This window comes from Thalassophryne amazonica, chromosome 16 (assembly GCF_902500255.1).
Source record: "Thalassophryne amazonica chromosome 16, fThaAma1.1, whole genome shotgun sequence".
Taxonomy (NCBI): domain Eukaryota; kingdom Metazoa; phylum Chordata; class Actinopteri; order Batrachoidiformes; family Batrachoididae; genus Thalassophryne; species Thalassophryne amazonica.
The window spans coordinates 17,538,699-17,560,998 of record NC_047118.1 but is presented as its reverse complement, the minus strand read 5'-3'; the positions used below and the strand labels follow the sequence as shown (position 1 = coordinate 17,560,998).

At 40.5% G+C, this 22,300-nt stretch overlaps 1 protein-coding gene across 7 annotated transcripts in view; it reads left to right on the top strand.

Moving 5' to 3' along the window:
* The first annotated feature begins 658 nt into the window (after window positions 1-658).
* LOC117528693 (dedicator of cytokinesis protein 7-like) overlaps window positions 659-22,300 on the top strand; it is a 74,429-nt gene continuing 52,787 nt past the window's right edge. For 6 of the 7 annotated variants that reach the window (XM_034191335.1, XM_034191333.1, XM_034191334.1 and 3 more), the window contains exon 1: window positions 660-867. In XM_034191335.1, coding sequence (XP_034047226.1) covers window positions 818-867 — 50 coding nt within the window. In that variant the 5' untranslated portion in view covers window positions 660-817. Of the gene's footprint in view, window positions 868-22,300 lie in introns of all 7 variants that reach the window. The other variant, XM_034191330.1, reaches the window with a different exon arrangement.

Here is a 22,300-nt window from a genome sequence, read left to right as displayed (position 1 = left end):
CACTAAGCCACCTTGCTGTCCCATGTAAACACACACACAACAAAATTCTAAGAAATGTTAATGGTAATTTTATGACCTTTCAATCAATGTTTTACTGTTAAGTCCCAGTAGCCTCTGAAGTGTACTTCAGTCACAGATTGGTAGTTTTATTGACATTTGCATCAGTAATAGCTGCTGTAAACGCGACATTTGGTTTATTACATGGCTTCAGGACACTGTCAATATAACTTCTGATTCTGACTTAACACGAATCTGTTCTTCTTTCTAAATGTGATGGAGAATTGAAACCACTGATGTTTTCGTCTTTTTGAGGATATGCGCCATATCAAGTGGCTCCAAACCGGTCAGGTGAGATTCCTACAAGAAAGGGTGGAGGAGGGACACACATACTATTCAAAATAAATCACTGGTCAAGCTAGCCTGGATAAGAGTAGACGTAGAATGATAGCATTATGGTATTAATAAAGCCATACAATTTTTTTTTTATTGTTGTTTTAATTTAGCGTCTTTAAATCGTGTTGAAAACATAGCACTTCATAGTACTACACGAATATGAATTGTGTTTTGAAGTCTGACCGGAAGTTGTTTGTGTATTACGGTTAGCTTGGAGGGTTGCTGCTGTTCCGCGTCTCGCCGCTAGGAGGAGGAGGAGTCGGAACAAGAAGAAGGAATCCATTCCCCGTTTGTGGTCCTAGTGAAGGAAGCGCTGCTCCGAGGGAGTCCGCATCTTCGTACGGGACTGGACGGAGCCGCGACACAGTGGGGGGGTTAGGAGTTCGGTTTGACTTCGAAGACTTTCTCTACATGGGGCAAAGAAATGACATCTACAACCAGCGAAAGAAGGGCGTTTGCCCATAAAATTAACCGGTGAGCGTTCAGAAGTTATTATTTATAGTCGAGCCGCGCGCCCACAGTGACCTGCTGCTCACACATTCTATGCTAATAATGTACCACACACCGCTCACTATCAGCAAGACATCAGCCTATAACCTGTAGAAATGGTCGCTATCACTCCAAGAATTAGCTGTGAGTATATATAGATATATATGTACTCACAGCACCGCGGCAACACTGTCACTATTTATTTAAACGGGCTAATCCGATGTGCTAATGCTACGTCTAATGCTACAGATGAAAGTGGTTTAATACGCCTGTTAAAACTACAAGGGCACCCACAGAGCGCATACCTCTGCCAACTGCCTGAGCTCCCCTGTAGATCTTTGAGACGTCATTAATGTACACATCTGCTTCATAGCCAAAATTGAATTAACTTCCCAATCCAAGGATAAGCACCTCACAAAGTTCCAAAGTAAGTGTGTGTGTGTGTGTGTGTGTGTGTGTGTGTGTGTGTGTGTGTGTGTGTGTGTGTGTGTGTGTGTGTGTGTAGCTTTGAAACAGTACAGTCACTTGCCCACTTCCGGATCATTGCCGGTTCCGAATCACTGCTGTAGTATTTGCGCCGCCTTTTCTCATAATCAGTGCGAATAAGCTAATACTTGGTACCAATGGAAAGACTGATGTTTTGTCTACAAACGACCACAAACTCGACTGAATCCAGCCATCCTTGTGATCAGCAGAGGAATTAAAACATGCGGTGTTTGCGGTGTGCACGCTTTTTCTCACTCACTCATTCCTGCAAGTTTGAGAGTAACGATCTCTAAGACGTACCAAAGGTGAGTTAGCCATTCTGTGTTTTTGGTTTTAGAGTGGGAAAATACTTACTTACTTGTGTAGAAAATGTCAGTGTGTTATGTCTTGCTTTTTAATTGCTGCACGCATTTATCTCTGACGCGAAAATTTGCCGGTTGTGGATCACTGAAGCAGCAGCCTCATGTCAGTACTTGTGAGCCATGTGTACTTTGGGGGTCATCTCAACATCACGAATGGGCATGAATGTGGGGGCTTTTACTTTTTAATTCAGGAGAAATCTCACCTCCATACTTAATTTTTTGCTTGTAAAAACGTATAACAGTGCCTTTCGATACAAAGTGAATTCTCATTTAATAAGTATAATTTAAATCATTTTGTGTTAAAAACTCATTCTCGGGCACAGTGTGTATCATTCTGCATTAGAAGGGCTCCAGACAGATGCCAGGAATGCTCCCAAAGTGACAGAGTGTCGTGATCCAGAACCGGCAAAATGATCCATTTCCGGCAAATATTTGCACCACACATAATGTGGCTTCACCTGTTATGGCCCAGTCACACGGCACTTAACAAAGGGCAACAAACCCCTGAAGAAACAAGAAATCTGGACTTTCGTTGACTTTTGTTGGCAACGCGCAACTTCGTTCCTGCAGCTGGTACTTCGTCAGGATTTTTAAACTGTTGAAAAATTTGAACGAAGGGCAACGAAAGCCTCAGTTTGTGTGCGTTTCGTTTGTTGTTCTTTGTTTGTTGCTGTTGTTCTTGACGTTTTTTAATCGTTTGTTTAGTTTTTGTAATGTTATTATTTAATTTCAATCAATCAATCAACTTTTTTCTTATATAGCGCCAAATCACAACAAACAGTTGCCCCAAGGCGCTCCATATTGCAAGGCAAGGCCATACAATAACCATGAAAAACCCCAACGGTCAAAACGACCCCCTATGAGCAAGCACTTGGCCACAGTGGGAAGGAAAAACTCCCTTTTAACAGGAAGAAACCTCCAGCAGAACCAGGCTCAGGGAGGGGCAGTCTTCTGCTGAGACTGGTTGGGGCTGAGGGAAAGAACCAGGAAAAAGACATGCCGAGAAGGGGGGCAGAGATCGATCACTAATAATTAAATGCAGAGTGATGCATACGGAGCAAAAAAAGAAAGAAACAGTGCATCATGGGAACCCCCCCACAGTCTACGTCTAAAGCAACATAACCAAGGGATGGTCCAGGGTCACCCGATCCAGCCCTAACTATAAGCCTTAGCGAAAAGGAAAGTTTTAAGCCTAATCTTAAAAGTAGAGAGGGCATCTGTCTCCCTGATCTGAATTGGGAGCTGGTTCCACAGGAGAGGAGCCTGAAAGCTGAAGGCTCTGCCTCCCATTCTACTCTTACAAACCCTAGGAACTACAAGTAAGCCCGCAGTCTGAGAGCGAAGCGCTCTAATGGGGTAATATGGTACTACGAGGTCCCTAAGATAGGATGGGACCTGATTATTCAAAACCTTATAAGTAAGAAGAAGAATTTTAAATTCTATTCTAGAATTAACAGGAAGCCAATGAAGAGAGGCCAACACGGGTGAGATATGCTCTCTCCTGCTGTGAAGAAGATTCCCCATTTACATGAACAAATTGTAATCTATTAGACAAATATGATTCAAACCACCGCAGCGCAGTGCCTTTAATACCTATGACATGCTCTAATCTCTGTAATAAAATTTTATGGTCAACAGTATCAAAAGCAGCACTGAGGTCCAACAGAACAAGCACAGAGATAAGTCCACTGTCCGAAGCCATAAGAAGATCATTTGTAACCTTCACTAATGCTGTTTCTGTACTATGATGAATTCTAAAACCTGACTGAAACTCTTCAAATAGACCATTCCTCTGCAGGTGATCAGTTAGCTGTTTTACAACTACCCTCTCAAGAATCTTTGAGAGAGAAGGCAGGTTGGAGATTGGCCTATAATTAGCTAAGATAGCTGGGTCAAGTGATGGCTTTTTAAGTAATGGTTTAATTACTGCCACCTTAAAGGCCTGTGGTACATAACCAACTAACAAAGATAGATTGATCATATTTAAGATTGAAGCATTAAATAATGGTAGGACTTCCTTGAGCAGCCTGGCAGGAATGGGGTCTAATAAGCATGTTGATGGTTTGGATGAAGTAACTAATGAAAATAACTCAGACAGAACAATCGGAGAGAAAGAGTCTAACCAAATACCGGCATCACTGAAAGCAGCCAAAGATAACGATACATCTTTGGGATGGTTATGAGTAATTTTTTCTCTAATAGTCAAAATTTTGTTAGCAAAGAAAGTCATGAAGTCATCACTAGTTAAAGTTAATGGAATACTCAGCTCAATAGAGCTCTGACTCTTTGTCAGCCTGGCTACAGTGCTGAAAAGAAACCTGGGGTTGTTCTTATTTTCTTCAATTAGTGATGAGTAGAAAGATGTCCTAGCTTCACGGAGGGCTTTCTTATAGAGCAACAAACTATTTTTCCAGGCTAAGTGAAGATCTTCTAAATTAGTGAGACGCCATTTCCTCTCCAACTTACGGGTTATCTGCTTTAAGCTACGAGTTTGTGAGTTATACCACGGAGTCAGACACTTCTGATTTAAAGCTCTCTTTTTCAGAGGAGCTACAGCATCCAAAGTTGTCTTCAATGAGGATGTAAAACTATTGACGAGATACTCTATCTCCCTTACAGAGTTTAGGTAGCTACTCTGCTCTGTGTTGGTATATGACATTAGAGAACATAAAGAAGGAATCATATCCTTAAACCTAGTTACAGCGCTTTCTGAAAGACTTCTAGTGTAATGAAACTTATTCCCCACTGCAGGGTAGTCCATCAGGGTAAATGTAAATGTTATTAAAAAATGATCAGACAGAAGGGAGTTTTCAGGGAATACTGTTAAGTCCTCTATTTCCATACCATAAGTCAGAACAAGATCCAAAATATGATTAAAGTGGTGGGTGGACTCATTTACTTTTTGAGCAAAGCCGATAGAGTCTAATAATAGATTAAATGCAGTGTTGAGGCTGTCATTCTCAGCATCTGTGTGGATGTTAAAATCGCCCACTATAATTATCTTATCTGAGCTAAGCACTAAGTCAGACAAAAGGTCTGAAAATTCACAGAGAAACTCACAGTAACGACCAGGTGGACGATAGATAATAACAAATAAAACTGGTTTTTGGGACTTCCAATTTGGATGGACAAGACTAAGAGACAAGCTTTCAAATGAATTAAAGCTCTGTCTAGGTTTTTGATTAATTAATAAGCTGGAATGGAAGATTGCTGCTAATCCTCCGCCCCGGCCCGTGCTACGAGCATTCTGACAGTTAGTGTGACTCGGGGGTGTTGACTCATTTAAACTAACATATTCATCCTGCTGTAACCAAGTTTCTGTTAGGCAGAATAAATCAATACGTTGATCAATTATTATATCATTTACCAACAGGGACTTAGAAGAAAGAGACCTAATGTTTAATAGACCACATTTAACTGTTTTAGTCTGTGGTGCAATTGAAGGTGCTATATTATTTTTTCTTTTTGAATTTTTATGCTTAAATAGATTTTTGCTAGTTATTGGTGGTCTGGGAGCAGGCACCGTCTCTACGGGGATGGGGTAATAAGGGGATGGCAGGGGGAGAGAAGCTGCAGAGAGGTGTATAAGACCACAGCTCTGCCTCCTGGTCCCAACGCTAGACAGTCACAGTTTGGAGGATCCAAAAAAATTGGCCAGATTTCTAGAAATGAGAGCTGCTCCCTCTAAAGTGGGATGGATGCCGTCTCTCCTAACAAGACCAGGTTTTCCCCAGAAGCTTTGCCAATTATCAATGAAGCCCACCTCATTTTTTGGACACCACTCAGACAGCCAGCAATTCAAGGAGAACATGCGGCTAAACATGTCACTCCCGTTCTGATTGGGGAGGGGCCCAGAGAAAACAACAGAGTCCGACATTGTTTTTGCAAAGTTACACACCGATTTAATGTTAATTTTAGTGACCTCCGATTGGCGTAACCGAGTGTCATTACTGCCGACGTGAATTACAATCTTACCAAATTTACGCTTAGCCTTAGCCAGCAATTTCAAATGTCCTTCGATGTCGCCTGCTCTGGCCCCCGGAAGACAATTGACAATGGTTGCTGGTGTCGCTAACTTCACATTTCTCAAAACAGAGTCGCCAATAACCAGAGTTTGATCCTCGGAGAGTGTATCGTCGAGTGGGGAAAAACGGTTAGAGATGTGAATGGGTTGACGGTGTACACGGGGCTTCTGTTTAGGGCTACGCTTCCTCCTCACAGTCACCCAGTCAGCCTGCTTTCCCGACTGCACGGGATCTGCCAGGGGGGAACTAACGGCGGCTAAGCTACCTTGGTCCGCACCGACTACAGGGGCCTGGCTAGCTGTAGAATTTTCCACGGTGCGGAGCCGAGCCTCCACTTCGCCCAGCCTGGCCTCCAAAGCTACGAATAAGCTGCACTTATTACAAGTACCGTTACTGCTAAAGGAGGCCGAGGAATAACTAAACATTTCACACCCAGAGCAGAAAAGTGCGGGAGAGACAGGAGAAGCCGCCATGCTAAATCGGCTAAGAGCTAGTAGCTACGCTAAGCTAGCGGATTCCCAAAAACACACAAAGTGAATAATGTGCAAATAATCCAGAGGTGATTCAGCAGAAGGAGTGCCCCAATCAAGGCACCAAACAGGCCATGAAGCAGCACAGGCAACGCACGACAACGGTGCTAAAATAAAATAAAAAAAAAATAAAATAAAAAAAAAATAAAAACGAAAGCGTTAGCAAGCTAGTTATCCTGCCAACGCTAATGAAAGTTAGCTGATAAAAGTGCTCCGTCGCGATGTTTCGACCGTTAGAGGTCTTCCTTAGGCGTTGGAGCACAGAAAAAAGTAAAAAAAAAATTAAAACGTAAAAAAAGTAAAAAAGTCTTGAAAAAGACTGTTAGTTCAAGTCCAAAGCAGCAGGTAGCAGTCTCTGTGTAAACAGTCCCAACAGAGAGCCCTCCAAATCCAACCTCCAGTTGAAAATGCCAAAAATGCCAGTCATCATCTAATTTGACTTCGTTGGAGCAGTTAAATGTTTTCACACAGTGCAGAAGCCAGTTTGTGAGCGCTGAGGCTGCTGCTACTTCATGTATCGTTGGAAATTACAGGGCAAACCCAGCCTGCTTGCTTGGATTTATCTGGGTGCGCGGTCAGCTTAAATGGGCTCAGGCACCTTACGCAGGCCAGAATTAATCTTTTGTGTGGATATAATTAATTATTTTGCCACAAGCAACTGTTGAATTTGAAACAACAAAAAAGTTGTGTAATTTCCGACGGCATTAGCAGCAGCAGCAGCTCCTGCGTGGGCTTATTTTTTATTAAATATAACAATATGAGTGTAGGAATGATAATCCAGTCCTTCTGTACATGTGGCAACAGGTAGATGAATCAAAATGATGATATAAAGAGCTGTTCTGAAGGCAGAATTCACATTGTGGATCAGTGATCAGCTGGTGGAAATAACCGCACATGAGTCAATGTGCGCGTTCACACGCACTGATTAATTTACTGCTCTGATATATTTAATCATCTTTTTACTTATATTTATTCTCCCTTTTGACAGTTTTCTGTTATAAATCAATATATATGGCTTAGAACATAATACTGTGATACAATGTTCCTGAGCCCACGCAGTAAGATCCTTTACACAATGATGTTGGTTTTTCGAAGGTCACAGGCATTCAGTGTTGGTTTTCGGCCTTGCCGCTTAAGTGTAGAAAGTTCTCCAGATGCTCTGAATCTTTATATTATGGAAAGTAGATGATGGAATCCCTAAATTCCTTGCAATTGAACGTTGAGAATCATTGTTCTTAAACTGTTGGACTATTTTTTTCACACAGTTGTTCACAAAGTGGCGATCCTTGCCCCATCTTTGCTTGTGAACGGCTGAGCCATTTGGGGATGCTCCTTTTATACCCAATCATGACACTCACCTGTTTCCAATTAGGTGTTCTTTGAGCATTCATCAACTTTCCAAGTCTTTTGTTGCCCCATCCCAGCTTTTTTTGAAATGTGTTGTAGGCAAAAAGTCTATCAGTTTGAACATTAAATATCTTGTCTTCATGGTGTATTCAATTGAATATAGGTTGAAGAGGATTTGCATATCATTGTATTCTGTTTTTATTTACATTTTACACAACATCCCAACTTCACTGGAATTGGGGTTGTATATCTTGTAGGCAGATAGGCAGGGTTGATTGCATCACTGCGCCCTTATGGGTTTCATTGGTGAAAGTGATGACAAAAGTGACTTGTTGACCTTTTATATTTTGTGTGAAGTCCTTGCAGCGTTTTTGTAGCTGCTTGTTTCAACATGTCCACAACTGGTTCTGCTTCATATCAACACGTGTATATCTGCATTTAACAGTGATAATAACAGGAACAGTAGTGGTGTATCAACTGCATTCCTGCAGTGTGTCTGTCAAATGCAGATGTCAAATTCACCCATTCAGACTCACTCGCGCATTGGTGTCGGTATGCTGCCATGCAAGACGATCAGCTGCACACTGGGCTACAATTTTGTGATTAAGAGGGAAATTTGTGCATCTTTGTTTGTATAATACCAGTCATACATGTAATGTAGGTCAAAGTCAGGTCAACTGGACTTATTCAGTTCCTTTCATCCAGAAAATTTTCATCAGTTAATTTTTCTGGATGACGATCATAACATCTCAGAGGAACAAAACAAGGCTAGTTGACCTCACTCAACCTGCTTGGTAATCTTGATGACTGACATCTCACAGTTTATTGAAGTTATGAAAAAGGATTTTCTTTCGCACCACTACAATTAAGTATTCCCATAAAGGTTTCACAAGCTTATGTTACCAGTATGATCAGAAAGAGTCTGTTATTGAAACACTTTCGGATTTTGGCCCAGCATGGGTTAAAATACAGTGCCAAGACGATCCTCTCCTGCCGTGCGACTCGTGGTTCAAACATCACAGTTATACTACATATATAGGAGGTAGCATCAAGAAGTTGAAGAAATAGACTTTCAATTGTAACTGATAGGGATGCACCGATACCACTTTTTTCCAGACTGAGTACAAGTACGAGTACATACATTTTGGTACTCGTTGAGACAGAGTACCAATGCGATTACTTAATGATACCATTACAGTTTTATGATGACTTTGAAAACAAGAATTTGAAAACATATTTTATTCATCAGTTGTTTCTTTGCTATCCTATCAATATCATTAGCTTTGTTTTTATTTACAAACATTTCACTTAAATCATGTAACATTTACTTTTTGACTACAACAAATTGTCCTTTAACATTAACTGTGTGTTTCTTAACAAACATGACACTGCCAGACATCTCACTTAAATATAACCTGTGGACTTCAGCACTACAAAATATAAATCAAATCAATTTTATTTATATAGCGCCAAATCACAACAAACAGTTGCCCCAAGGCGCTTTATATTGTAAGGCAAAAGCCATACAATAATTACAGAAAAACCCCAATGGTCAAAACGACCCCCTGTGAGCAAGCACTTGGCGACAGTGGGAAGGAAAAACTCCCTTTTAACAGGAAGAAACCTCCAGCAGAACCAGGCTCAGGGAGTGGCAGTCTTCTGCTGGGACTGGTACATACAACACCAATAACTGAACTGAAACTGTCCATCACTAACTTTGTTTATGTCTGTGGGGACTAAAAGCCATTTTTCAAAATGTGAGGGACAGATTCATTTTGATGACAAGAAGCTTCTCTGCTTTATCAGCTGTGAGCCTGTTTCTGTTTTTATCTACAATGTGTGACACTGAGCTAAACAGCCTTTCACTTTCCACACTATTTTTTAACTTTTAATTAAATACGTACCAGTAACATACACAAATACAAACCTTAAATGTTTTTTTTCCCCAAAGGTGGAACATGTAATATTGGAGGAGCACGGCGTGTGCGCACACAAACACCCGGTGTCATGCGGCATCTCCGCAAGACATGGAGGCAAAGCAGAGTAATTTTAACATTATTTCATTTTAGTTTATTTTTTCTTTGTGGATCATAGAATAATTTCCACGCACTCACACAGAACTGCCCAGTGCCTGTGGTAATTGATCCGTTAATGAGGCGTAATGACTCAACCTTTGGCCCAAATTGCGGCTCGTGGAGGAGGAGCGGAGGGTTCGAATGCAGTGCCACAGACATTCCGCAAACAGATTACACCTGTAGCGGAATGAGCCGGTATCCCATCGGCCTGAACACCCACACTAAGGGCTGAAACTCACCAACCTGATGGATAACCTCCGCTGCTGAAACCCTGATCTGAGTTCTGACGGCGGAACTGATGCAAAGTGCCGAAGTCACGGAGGAACTTTTTTTCAGCCCTGACAAGGAATTAAAGTATTTTCAGATGTTGTTTTCCAAACTCAGGAGGCTTTGTGTGGATTATTTTTCTTCAGGATCGTATGATGACGAATTCCACTGAAACAGGTAAGACTTTATTATTTACTCTATGTGTCTATTTACTCTGCATGATGGACTGCAGCTTTCAGCCAGTCATTGGAAAACATTGACAGACGTGTTTCGACTTCTGAGTAAATTACATGAAAGCCTGTAAAAATCCATGAATTAGCCGCATCATTGTTTAAGCCGCAGTGTTCAAAACATATGAAAAAAGTAGCCGCTTACAGTTCGGAAATTACGGAGTGTGTGTGTGAAAATCCCCCACTAAGAGGTTGACATCACACTGCTGTAAAGGCGTATTGGGTGACATAGTATCGGAGACATTTTATGATTACAAGTACGAGTAAATTAATACGAGATCGGGCCGATACCCGACACTGGTAACGTGATCGGTGCATCCCTCGTAACTGATAGTACCAAAAAAGAAATACTGATATTGGAAACCACTAATAAATGGTAAATGGACTGCATTTATATAGCGCTTTTCCATCTGCATCAGACGCTCAAAGCGCTTTACAGTAATGCCTCACATTCACCCCGATGTCAGGGTGCTGCCATACAAGGCGCTCACTACACACAGAGAGCAATAGGGGATTAAAGGCCTTGCCCAAGGCCCTTAGTGATTTTCCAGTCAGGCGGGGATTTGAACCCATGATCTTCTGGACTCAAGCCCAACACCTTAACCACTAGACCATCACCTCCTCCTAATAAAGATAGACTACCACACATCCTGTTGGGAAGAACTCCAGATAAAATAGAGAAAAAATTTCATATGAAAAGTTTGCTGGATATCTGCTACCCAGGTAAGACAACACTGTATTAAATGATATAACAAACCTGGGTAAACTCATGTCTGTTATATAATTTAATACTAAGGTTAGTTACAGTGTTTTTGCTTGATTTGCCAAAATGAATCAGTGGATGTACACCGTTTTGTCATTGCTGTATTAGATGTTTTTTCCTTGTAATTAGGAAATCGCTAGTTCCAGTTTCCATCCAATGCAGCATCAAGTGCACATTCACTTCCTCCTCCATGTCATTTGGAACACCTCAAAGAGCAATATAGAGAGCTATATTTACCATGGGATCCCCCCAAAAGTGAATACCAATAGTAAAATTAACTTGTGTGATTATACCACAGAAATAAAAATTCTGTATATTTGCTAGATTTTAACGCAAATCGAATTAGGTTGATTTTGTTAAAAAAAAAAAATCAATCAAGGGATTGCATCTTTGTACCATGCCAGATATGGCAAACACACCTATCTTCTGATAACTGCATAAAATTGGCTTGCATCAAGATCATGAATGTCACTGGGACATTAGTATAATGCCCTAGTAATGCCATATAAAGTCTATGTGCCCTGCCCCATATGTTAAGAGACTAGCATAGAAGAAAAATAAGTGGTACTATATAGGGGTGTGAATCGTACAACAACTCACGATTCAATTCGATTCCGATTCTTGGGGTGACGATTCGATTCAGAATTGATTTTCGATTCAGAGAGCTCTGAGAAATGGTTATATTACTTAAAAAATGTTTATGTTTAAGAAAATGCAGCTTCACAAGGTTAATCAAGTGATTCTAGATGTAAATTTACTTATCTGTTTTGCTCGTTTGGAGTTGGCTGGCAGTTTAGCGAAGCGCTGGTCAGTAGTCGGCAGAGACCGCTGCTCCGCTCTTTTAGCTCTGGGTGATAGTGTAGCATGTGGGCTTGCGGATTTGAAGTGTTTCTGAAGTACTTGACTTTCATTTTGCAGATTTTGCACACTGCATAAGTCATGTCAAGCTCCTTCTTACGCAGCAAATAAGAAAATCCAAAATGCGCCCAAACATTTGCCTTCAGCAAAGACGGTGCTGGCTGAATTTGCTCTTCTTCCACCATGCTAAGCTGCAGCCACTGAACTCTGCAGCTCACGAGTGTTTGAAGCACGGCGGACCACCCCCCCTCGCGGGGATGCTGTAGTACAGAAGCCGTTGCCAAGAAAATGTAAAAAAAAAAAAAAAAAGCTTTTAAAAAATCGATTCTTGGACATTTTGGATCGATTCAGAATCGTAATAAATAAGAATAGCGATTTGGATGTGAATCGATTTTTTTCCGATACCCCTAGTACTATACAAGGTTGGAGGCTGATATTCTGTAATCAGAGATCCACAAAAGAATATTTATCAATGTTGACAGCATAAACGGTGAAGCTAAAGTGCATATCTCACTCTGATCAATACTAGCTTTTAAAATGCTAGCCATTTTTATCCATAATCATTATGTAACCTTAGGGACTGACTTTTAGCTAGCTGAAGGTCACTCCAATACATCTAAGGCCACTTAGTTTCATGCTCAGACTTATGACAGCATGTAAATTTGGGCGGTTTTCTGTATTCTGTATTCAGACATAAACCCCCACATAAAATATGTCTAAAGAAGAGTGAAAAGCACAAAGTAGTAATAAATGCATACCCCGAGAGATGTATCCAGCTGAGTTCTCCTCCTGTCTTTGCACACAGCAGCCATATAGTTGTTATCTCCTTTCAAAGAAATAATCCACATTATACAGTGAGGAAAATAAGTATTTAAACACCCTGCTGTTTTGCAAGTTCTCACACTTAGGAATCATGGAGGGGTCTGAAATTTTCATCTTAGGTGCATGTCCACTGTGAGAGACATAATCTAAAAAAGAAAATACAGAAATCATAATGTAAGATTTTTACCTCCGCCAAGGAGGTTATGTTTTCGGTCGCGTTTCTTTGTCTGTCTGTCAGCAGGATAACTCACAAAGTTTTGAATGGATTTTGATGAAATTTTGCGGAGTGGTTGAAAATGACATGAGGAACAAGTGATTAAATTTTAGTGGTGATCCGGATCACGATCCGGATCCTGATGCTAACGTGTTAGCATGTCTGGCATTTTCAGTGTTAAAAGTTAGCATTAAGCAGTTGCAGCTGTCATCACATTCGGGTGCATTTGTTTTTAAATTGTAATATTTCTTAAATTTATTTTTGTTTATATATTAATAATCTAATGATTATTATATACAATTTTAGAGAAAGAGACAAAAATACATTTTTTGTCTGTCTGTTTGTCAGCAGGATAACTCAAAAGGTTTTGAACGGATTTTGATGAAATTTTGTGGAGTGGTTGGAAATGACGAGTGGAACAAGTGATTAAATTTTACTGGTGATCCAGATCACGATCCGGATCCAGGAATTTTTTTAAGGATTCTTCACCATTGCAGGATTGGGGAATTTTGACATTTTGACATTTCTAACTCCACAAAAACAAGGCAGAAAAGCTTGAAAAAAATTAGGGTGTAACATAGTCAAATGTTCTGTCAATCAACAAAGTTTGGTGATGATCGGATCCGGATTCCGGATCTGGTGATCCAGAATATGCAAAAATATAGGGAAAATAGAAAATGTCAGTGTGAGGTGACAAATGAAGCTAGAGATGCACAACTAACACCAAATTGTAGCTGAATCTGTACTGATTCAGTAAGGTGTCATCAGATTTGATGTAACTTCAAATGTTATGGAGCTAGATCCAGAAGAAAACCGCCATTACTGAATAATCGTTTTTATACAATAACGTTTCAACTATTAAAGACATAAAAGTGATTCCAAGGTCTAGTGGTATGTTTTCATGGTCAAGGATATCAAATATACAGGAAATAAAAGTGTATGTATCATAGTTTTGGTTGTAACACTGAATTGTTGAATAGATCACTGTGCCAAAGAGGGAATCTCTTTAGGGTCAGTGACCCTATGGCCTTGGCGGAGGTTTGCACTCTCTGAGTGCTTCTAGTTTAATAATTTATTTGTATGTTACTGCTGCAAATCAGTATTTGAACACCTACCAACCAGCAAGAATTCTGACTCTCACAGACCTGTTAATTTTTCTTTAAGAAGCCCTCTTATTCTGCACTCTTTACCTGTATTAACTGCACCTGTTTGAAGACACCTGTTCACACAGTCAATCACACTCCAACCTGTCCACCATAGCCAAGACCAAAGAGCTGTCTAAGGACACCAGGGACAAAACTGTAGACCTGCACAAGGCCTGGATGGACTACAGGACAACAGGCAAGCAGCTTGGTAGAAGACATCTGTTATGATTATTTATTAGAAAGTGGAAGAAACACAAGATGACTGTCAATCTGCCTCGGTCTGGGATTCCGTGCAACATCTCACTTTGTGGGGTAAGGATGATTCTGAGAAAGCTTAGAACTACACAGGAGGACCTGGTCAATGACCTGAAGAGAGCTGGGATCACAGTCACAAAGATTACATTAGTAACACATGATGCTGTCATGGTTTAAAATCCTGCAGGGCAGCAAGGTCCCCCTGCTCAAGCCAGCACATGTCCAGGCCCGTTTGAAGTTCACCAGTGACCATCTGGATGATCCAGAGGAGGCATGGGAGAAGGTCACGTGGTCAGATGAGACCAGAATAGAGCTTTTTGGAATCAACTCCACTTACCATGTTTAGAGGATGAGAACAACCCCAAGAAAACCATCCCAACCGTGAAGCATGGGGGTGGAAACATCATACTCTGGGGGTGCTCTTCTGCAAAGGGGACAGGATGACTGCACCGTATTGAAGGGAGGATGGATGGGGTCATGTATTGCGAGATTTTGGCAAACAACCTCCTTCCCTCAGTAAGAGCATTGAAGATGGGTCATGGCTGGGTCTTCCAGCATGACAAGGACCCCAAACACACAGCCAGGGCAACTAAGGAGGGGTTCCGTAAGAAGCATTTCAAGGTCCTGGAGTGGCCTGGCCAGTCTCCAGACCTGAACTCAATAGAAAATCTTTAGAGGGAGCTGAAACTCCAAACCCGAATGATTTGGAGAAGATCTGTATGGAGGAGTGGACCAAAATCCCTGCTGCAGTGTGTGAAAACTTGGTCAAGAACTACAGGAAACGTTTGACCTCTGTAATTGCAAACAAAGTCTACTGTACCAAACATTAACATTGATTTTCACAGGTGTTCAAATACTTATTTGCAGCAGTAACATACAAATAAATTATTTAAAAAAAATCATACATTGTGATTTACAGAATTTTTTTTTTTTTTTTTTAGATTATCTCAGTGGACATGCACCTAAGATGAAAATTTCAGACCCTTCCATGATTTCTAAGTGGGAAAACTTGCAAAATCGCAGGGTGTTCAAATACTTATTTTCCTCACTGTAGGCAGACATGACAGTCAGTAAAGACCCCATCACCGATCGACACGTTTGTGTTGCTTCCATCTGTCATTTGTCCATCCAGTCATTGATCCGTTAAACAGGTAACGCTGTTAAACGGCTGGGTGTGGGTCTGGTGTGCACGACATGTTTCTCACATTAAGATTGCAAATGCAGTCACTTTATCTCAGTCTTTGGGTTCCCACCTTTCAGATAAAATCCTTCTTTCGCTACGACTCAGACTCATAGTAGTTTTTGTATCACATTTCTCAGGCTGTGCTTGGCTGCATTTCTCTGCTCTTTACTTGAGGTGTGTATGAAACATTTCCACTTCTTCCTCAAAAATCTTACTCATGGGAAAACTGCACAACTAATAAACACAACGACTGGTTATGATGGACTCTCCCAAAACACACCTGTTCACTATTTAGACATATTCACTGTCCAAAAAAAAATCCAGTTTCCCATTTGTATCAATAATGGGTCTGAGGTGGCGGTTCTTAACATGATATCACTGAAGTCGGCTTTTCTGACAGGCAGACATTTCTTAGTGTTTATCAGGGGAAGATGAAGTCAAGCTAATTTCACCATGTTTATGACTTAATTTCTCAGGGCATATGGCACCAAAAATAAAGCAGTATTTTCATAATTTTTTTTTTTTAAGAATAGTCCACTCAATTGACATTTCATTCACCAGAGATATGCACTTTAAGGGACAGGGAAAAAATAGTGAGTGCTGTTAATGTTGTGTCACTCGAGGGTTGTACCATCACCAAAGTAAAGAAGAAATCCTTCAATATGAAAAAGACTTTAAAATAAAAACAAATAAAAAGTCTTACCATGGTAAAGCAGTCAATGAGTGCAACAAGAAGGGGTTAAGGGGAAGTCTGCAACAGGGACAGGGACGAAAAGCATGTACCATAAGTGGTTTTGCAGTTTGAGATCATTAAATTGGTTTTGTACTGTTACACAACTGAATAGTCAATAAAAATTTGTTATATTGTTAAGCTGCATGAAGAAATTTTTATTTACATTACAGTTCAAATTTTATTGTTAAGAGGACAATTTCAACATAATTAAGTGTAATTTATGTAGGATTTTCAGTGGGAAACTCTTTGAGTCATGAAATACACAATCAGTTATTGAAAACAGGTTTGATCATGGTTGTCTAATCTGACTAACTCCTATGACCATTCTGAACCATTTGTAAATTTAGATTGCACCTCTGAAAAACATCAAAATACAAGAAAAATAGTGAATGCTGGGGTTCTGTTTGATTACCCATTGCAAGCCAATTAATAATGAATCAGTTCATACAAGTGGTTCTTGAATGCGACCCGATGTTAGTAGCAATCAAACCTCTTGAGTGACGTGCTTGTCTTTGGCTGATGTCTTAAGTGAGAGAAATGGCACTTTCAGACGCTTTAAAATGAAATATAAGGGTATCTAATGGACACTATCAGTACAGCTAGTCAAAATGAACTCAGAACCTCATACAGCGTGGGCCAATAAAATGTTACCACTTTTTTAATTCGTACAATTTCCAAAATAACAAAGATTTCTTTTTCATTTTCAGGAATATCAATTCCTGAAAATGAAAAAGAAATTTGGAGAATCCCTCTTGAGATGTATGGCAGTGTCATTACAAACTTCAATGTGCATGTTGCAGCTGTAATCCAAAGAAGAGGAGTGTAGATTGAACATGTCATCAATTATTGAACTGTGCAGAAAACAAGAGACAAAGTGGGAAAGCTTTGGTATCAAATGTTAATTTGATGCTTCTGTTACAAGTCTGTAAATAAAATTTTGAATAAGTTCTCATTTCAAAAACTTGTGTACAATCAAAAAGTGGTAACATTTTATTGGCCCACCCTGTATTTTCAAATGTTAAGATTTTACAGCATTACTATTAACATGTCCTTACATTTTAGGATGTGTATATATTGCTGGTAATATTATTAAATAACGAAGGGGACTATTTACTGAGCATTATGTCTGTATGAACAAACTGATCCAATGTAACTCCTAATACTGACAGAGGTTCTGATATAAGCCCATTAGGGAAAATGTAGTGGTAAACTGAGCTGGCTATTAGGGTTGTAACAGTGCATCATGACTCGCCATAATCGTTTTCTCAAGTCTGTAATGAATCTTATATTTTTTTTCTTCTTCTTTTTATAAACTAGTATTGTGATACCGTGAAATGTCAGATACTACACAGAAGAAATAATGGCCTTGAAGAAGAATCCTATATGATTCATAAAATTTACCGTATGAAACAGATAACATCAAAGATTACAATTTATACTTTAATTTGTTTCATAGTTAAAACATTCACCACAGATTACATTGTACATAATTAGTTGGAACAGTGATGTATGTATCATGATACCATATTTTCCAGAGTATAAGTCACAGTTTATTTGTTTTTTATTAGCGTGGGAGGCCCTGTAACTTGTTCTCCATTGCGACCAGAGCCATTTTTGGCACGTGCAACTTATACTCCAGGGTGACGTACTGTGAAAAATATGGTCTGTATCTAGTCATGATTGGGGTATCGTGATATATTTTGTGGCATGGAGCTAGTGTTTCCTCACTGACATGTCAACAATTGTAATAATAACTTGTTAGCTTTATTTCTTTGCAATTTTGAGTGTACAATGAATTTGTAACCACTGGGACAGCTGCCATATTAACGTCTTATTTAAAAAAGTGTTTCTCACAAATGAAGCAACTGACAAAAGTAATTACACCGTTCAGAGGCTTCATTGCCAAAAATTTTTAAATTTTAACTAAGTTTGAAAATGAACTTATCCTTACACAGGGTTCTAGCTAGGATAAAATTTTAGTGTAGTGGTAATGTCGAGGGAGCGGAAGGGGGGCAGCTTTTGAAAATTTAAGCTAAGAATTGGCCATTCTAGAGATACCCAAAGGGGAAAAGCCAGATACGACAGCCCAAGTCCCTTCATCATGTCCAGAAGGCTGGGGAAGTTTGTTGAGTGGGCAATCTCATTCTGCGTTAGCCAGAACATGGCCCTCAGTGAGGCAGTCAGAGTCCGTGGACATTTGGAATGCAGGGCGTCTCATTTTGGGAGGAAAAAATGTTTTAGTCGATTGTAGTTTATTGTCTGTGTTACAACGTTTGTAAGAGGTGTCATTTTATTTAAAGCGGCAATTCGTTTTGAAGTTATTAATTCCAAGTGGACTCTGTCTCGGCAGAGAGCCGCACAGCGTTTGGAGCTGTGCCAACGTAACGGAGGACGATTCTCGTTGGTTGACTGCAACAAGACAAGAGTCCCAGTTAGTGACTTTAATCCACACTCATGACTCATGATATTTTAATGGCTTTGAGAGGGGTTAAGAAGCGGACTTACCGCTTCTGAAGAGCAGCAAATCAGAGCCACGAGCCATTGAATTGAAGCATTGCTTCGATTTAATGATTCACGCTTCAAACTGGAGTCGCGCTGCAGAAACTGTTGATTATAGACCCATTACGCTGTATTGAAAATAAGCGTAATGGTCCAAAATAAACGTAACGGTCTAAAATTATAGCGTAATGGGCCGTAACGCAAGTTTGCGCTAGCTAGAACCCCGCTTACACAACTCGGTATCATTTTTTAAAGTAATGGACAGCTATTTGGTCATATTATATAATTATTATATTATTCAACGCAAATACTGATCTGTGTAACTCTTAGAGAATTCGCGAGTCAGGATATAAACTGGCTGATTTAATTAGCATGCTTTCAGTTCATTGGTGCCTGTGGAATCATCTGTGGGAGCAAATACAGTATGTTCAACCAGGTAGCATCCTTTTGTTTTTTTTCCCCTTTATTGCGCAGCAGATGGGCTTTAAAAAACACCAGAATGAAAAAAATGATGATTGCAATTCAGTTGCTGAGTGCTTTTTTCATCTCAGCACTCATGGCAGTGACTTGTTTAAAGCCTTGCAATACTGCTTTTCTAGAAGGCAGTGAGAAAACAAAGAGAACTGCAAACTGTTACTGTTCACCTGCCAGACAGCATGCTCTTACCACAGACACACTTGCTAAAATCATGTCAGTACAGTTGATACTTTCAAGGCTGGATCTGGTTTCACTGCTTGTATTAGGTTTTCACAATGTTATCTTCTGTAAATCATAGGGATCACTTGCTTGCATCACTGTAAGGTTGCATTCATGAAGTCCTGAGCCCCCTTTACTTTGACTATTGTTTCATGCCGGACGCAGGAAAGGGTGGGAAAGACATGGTTGTATTATTACCATTGAATTCCAGAGCTTTCCCTTTTCCTGTTTGAGGAAAGGTGTGTAGACCCGCAGAAACACTTTGAGGTTGCACTGTCAGTTCATAAACATTAATTTTTGAGGAGAAAAATATCAGAATTTGAAGCACAGTTCTGCAGAGATTTGAAGGACCTTGCTGTTATGACTGTAGACAAGAGGGGAGGGCATAGGTCTTCTTTTCTGGCCTACATTCCATTCATATTAATGAAATGAAGAGGGGAAAATCCTTTGCAGTTTATGCACAGGCTAAAGCTTAGGAAATCTTAAAGCTTTGCAGCTGTCTGTATATATGAGAGACAGACATTTTCGTGCTTGTAGAGGAGCAGCTGCTGTGTCTGTGAGGGGACTTTTCTGCCTGCTTTGTCTCTCTCTTTAAGCTCCCCCATTTGCTGTTGGTTCATAAAGACCAGGAGTGGCACTCTGGCTCTGTGGCTGCTCCCTGGAGGCAGCTTGCCACCAGTCTGTAAGTTCTGGTTGGCATCCTATTCAGCTGCTGGACTCCAACATCTTGACTTGTACCAGCTGCTGAAGACTGTAGGTAGTGGATGTGTCTCTGAAACTTAAATAATCAGCCATGTAAGTCCAGCTAGATTTGGCATTGTCTTGGTAAAGAAAGTCCCCAGTAGGGCTGAAACGATTAGTCAAGTAATTCAAATAATTCAATTACAAAAAATGTTCGAGGCAAATTCTGTGCCTCGAAGCTTCGTTTAACGTTGCAGTACATATGCCAGGTCTGTGTGTGGCGCTCCCCAGAAAAACAAACAGAAGAAGAAGTAGAGCAAGCGCTAATCATATTAGCACAAAAGCTGCAGTTTTACAACGTGACATAAAGCCTTTTAGGGAAAAAAAAATGGTCCACGCTGATCATCTGAAATAGCTTACTGTGCATTTAAAGCAAAGCAGTGTTTTTTTTTTTTTTTACACAGTTTCGTCCGCTGGCCGCTCTATGCGTGGCAGCCGGCTGCTGCCTCTCTCCGCCCGGTGTGAGCGGCTCAGCACTGCCCTCACACAGCTCCGTCCCGGCCACAGACAGTCTCTGGAAGTCCACTCTTTCTTCTGTGTGACTTGCAATAAGTGTTTAGCTTTTTAATTTTCGCTTTTTTGGGCAACACACAATGCTTCACAAGCACGGAAACTCAAATAAAATAATAATGATAAAAAAAAAACAGTGACTGTGAGGCTGCATGTTCAACCTCCAGCTGAAAATGAAATGCGTTGGCTGAATCGCAGAGAGTGTTAAAAAGAAATTCATGCAGGGACCCAGTCCATCGCCTTAATAAATAGATAAACTGACGCTAGAGTACTGACGGGGACTAGAAGGAGAGAGCATATCTCACCCATATTGGCCTCTCTTCATTGGCTTCCTGTTAATTCTAGAATAGAATTTAAAATTCTTCTTCTTACTTATAAGGTTTTGAATAATCAGGTCCCATCTTATCTTAGGGACCTCGTAGTACCATATCACCCCAATAGAGCGCTTCGCTCTCAGACTGCAGGCTTACTTGTAGTTCCTAGGGTTTGTAAGAGTAGAATGGGAGGCAGAGCCTTCAGCTTTCAGGCTCCTCTCCTGTGGAACCAGCTCCCAATTCAGATCAGGGAGACAGACACCCTCTCTACTTTTAAGATTAGGCTTAAAACTTTCCTTTTTGCTAAAGCTTATAGTTAGGGCTGGATCAGGTGACCCTGAACCATCCCTTAGTTATGCTGCTATAGACGTAGACTGCTGGGGGGTTCCCATGATGCACTGTTTCTTTCTCTTTTTGCTCTGTATGCACCACTCTGCATTTAATCATTAGTGATCGATCTCTGCTCCCCTCCACAGCATGTCTTTTTCCTGGTTCTCTCCCTCAGCCCAACCAGTCCCAGCAGAAGACTGCCCTCACTGAGCCTGGTTCTGCTGGAGGTTTCTTCCTGTTAAAAGGGAGTTTTCCTTCCGACTGTAGCCAAGTGCTTGCTCACAGGGGGTCGTTTTGACCGTTGGGGTTTTACATAATTATTGTATGGCCTTGCCTTACAATATAAAGCGCCTTGGGGCAACTGTTTGTTGTGATTTGGCGCTATATAAAAAAATTGATTGATTGACTGATAAATAAAAAGGTTAAATTTTACAAGTTGGGAAAAAAAAAACAAAAAACAGAAAGCCACAACCCATCGCCATTTCAGCAAAATGTCAAGACTTTGGCCCAACTTTGGCTGAGCTCCTGACACCAGGAAAGATTCAAAACTTGTAAAGATGTAAAAAAATAAATAATAACGCAGTGACATTGTGCCATTACTTAGGGAGAGCCCTGGACTGTTAATGTTTTAAAACGCAAAAGTACTTTTTATCCGATTACTCGATTAATCGCCAGAATAATTGATAGAATACTCGATTACTAAAATAATTGATAGCTGCAGCCCTAGTCCCCAGTCACACAGAGATAAGATGGTCAGTAGCTCTTCTAAATCACCTATATGTGTTACAGCTCCCTCAAAAATACAGTGGAGGACTTAGTGTGGAGGGGGGGTTGCACTCATATATATAGAAGACTCTTTTGCGAAAGGCACTGATGCACACGTGCACAATGGTGATGACATTGCCATGTTGTGGTGTGTTTGCGGTACATACGAAGATGTATCTGCTGCTAAATATGCACACTACAGCCATTTGTATAGGAGAGCACGCTACGCAACACACAGGCACACCCTGTTGCTGTTTGTCTTTGATGC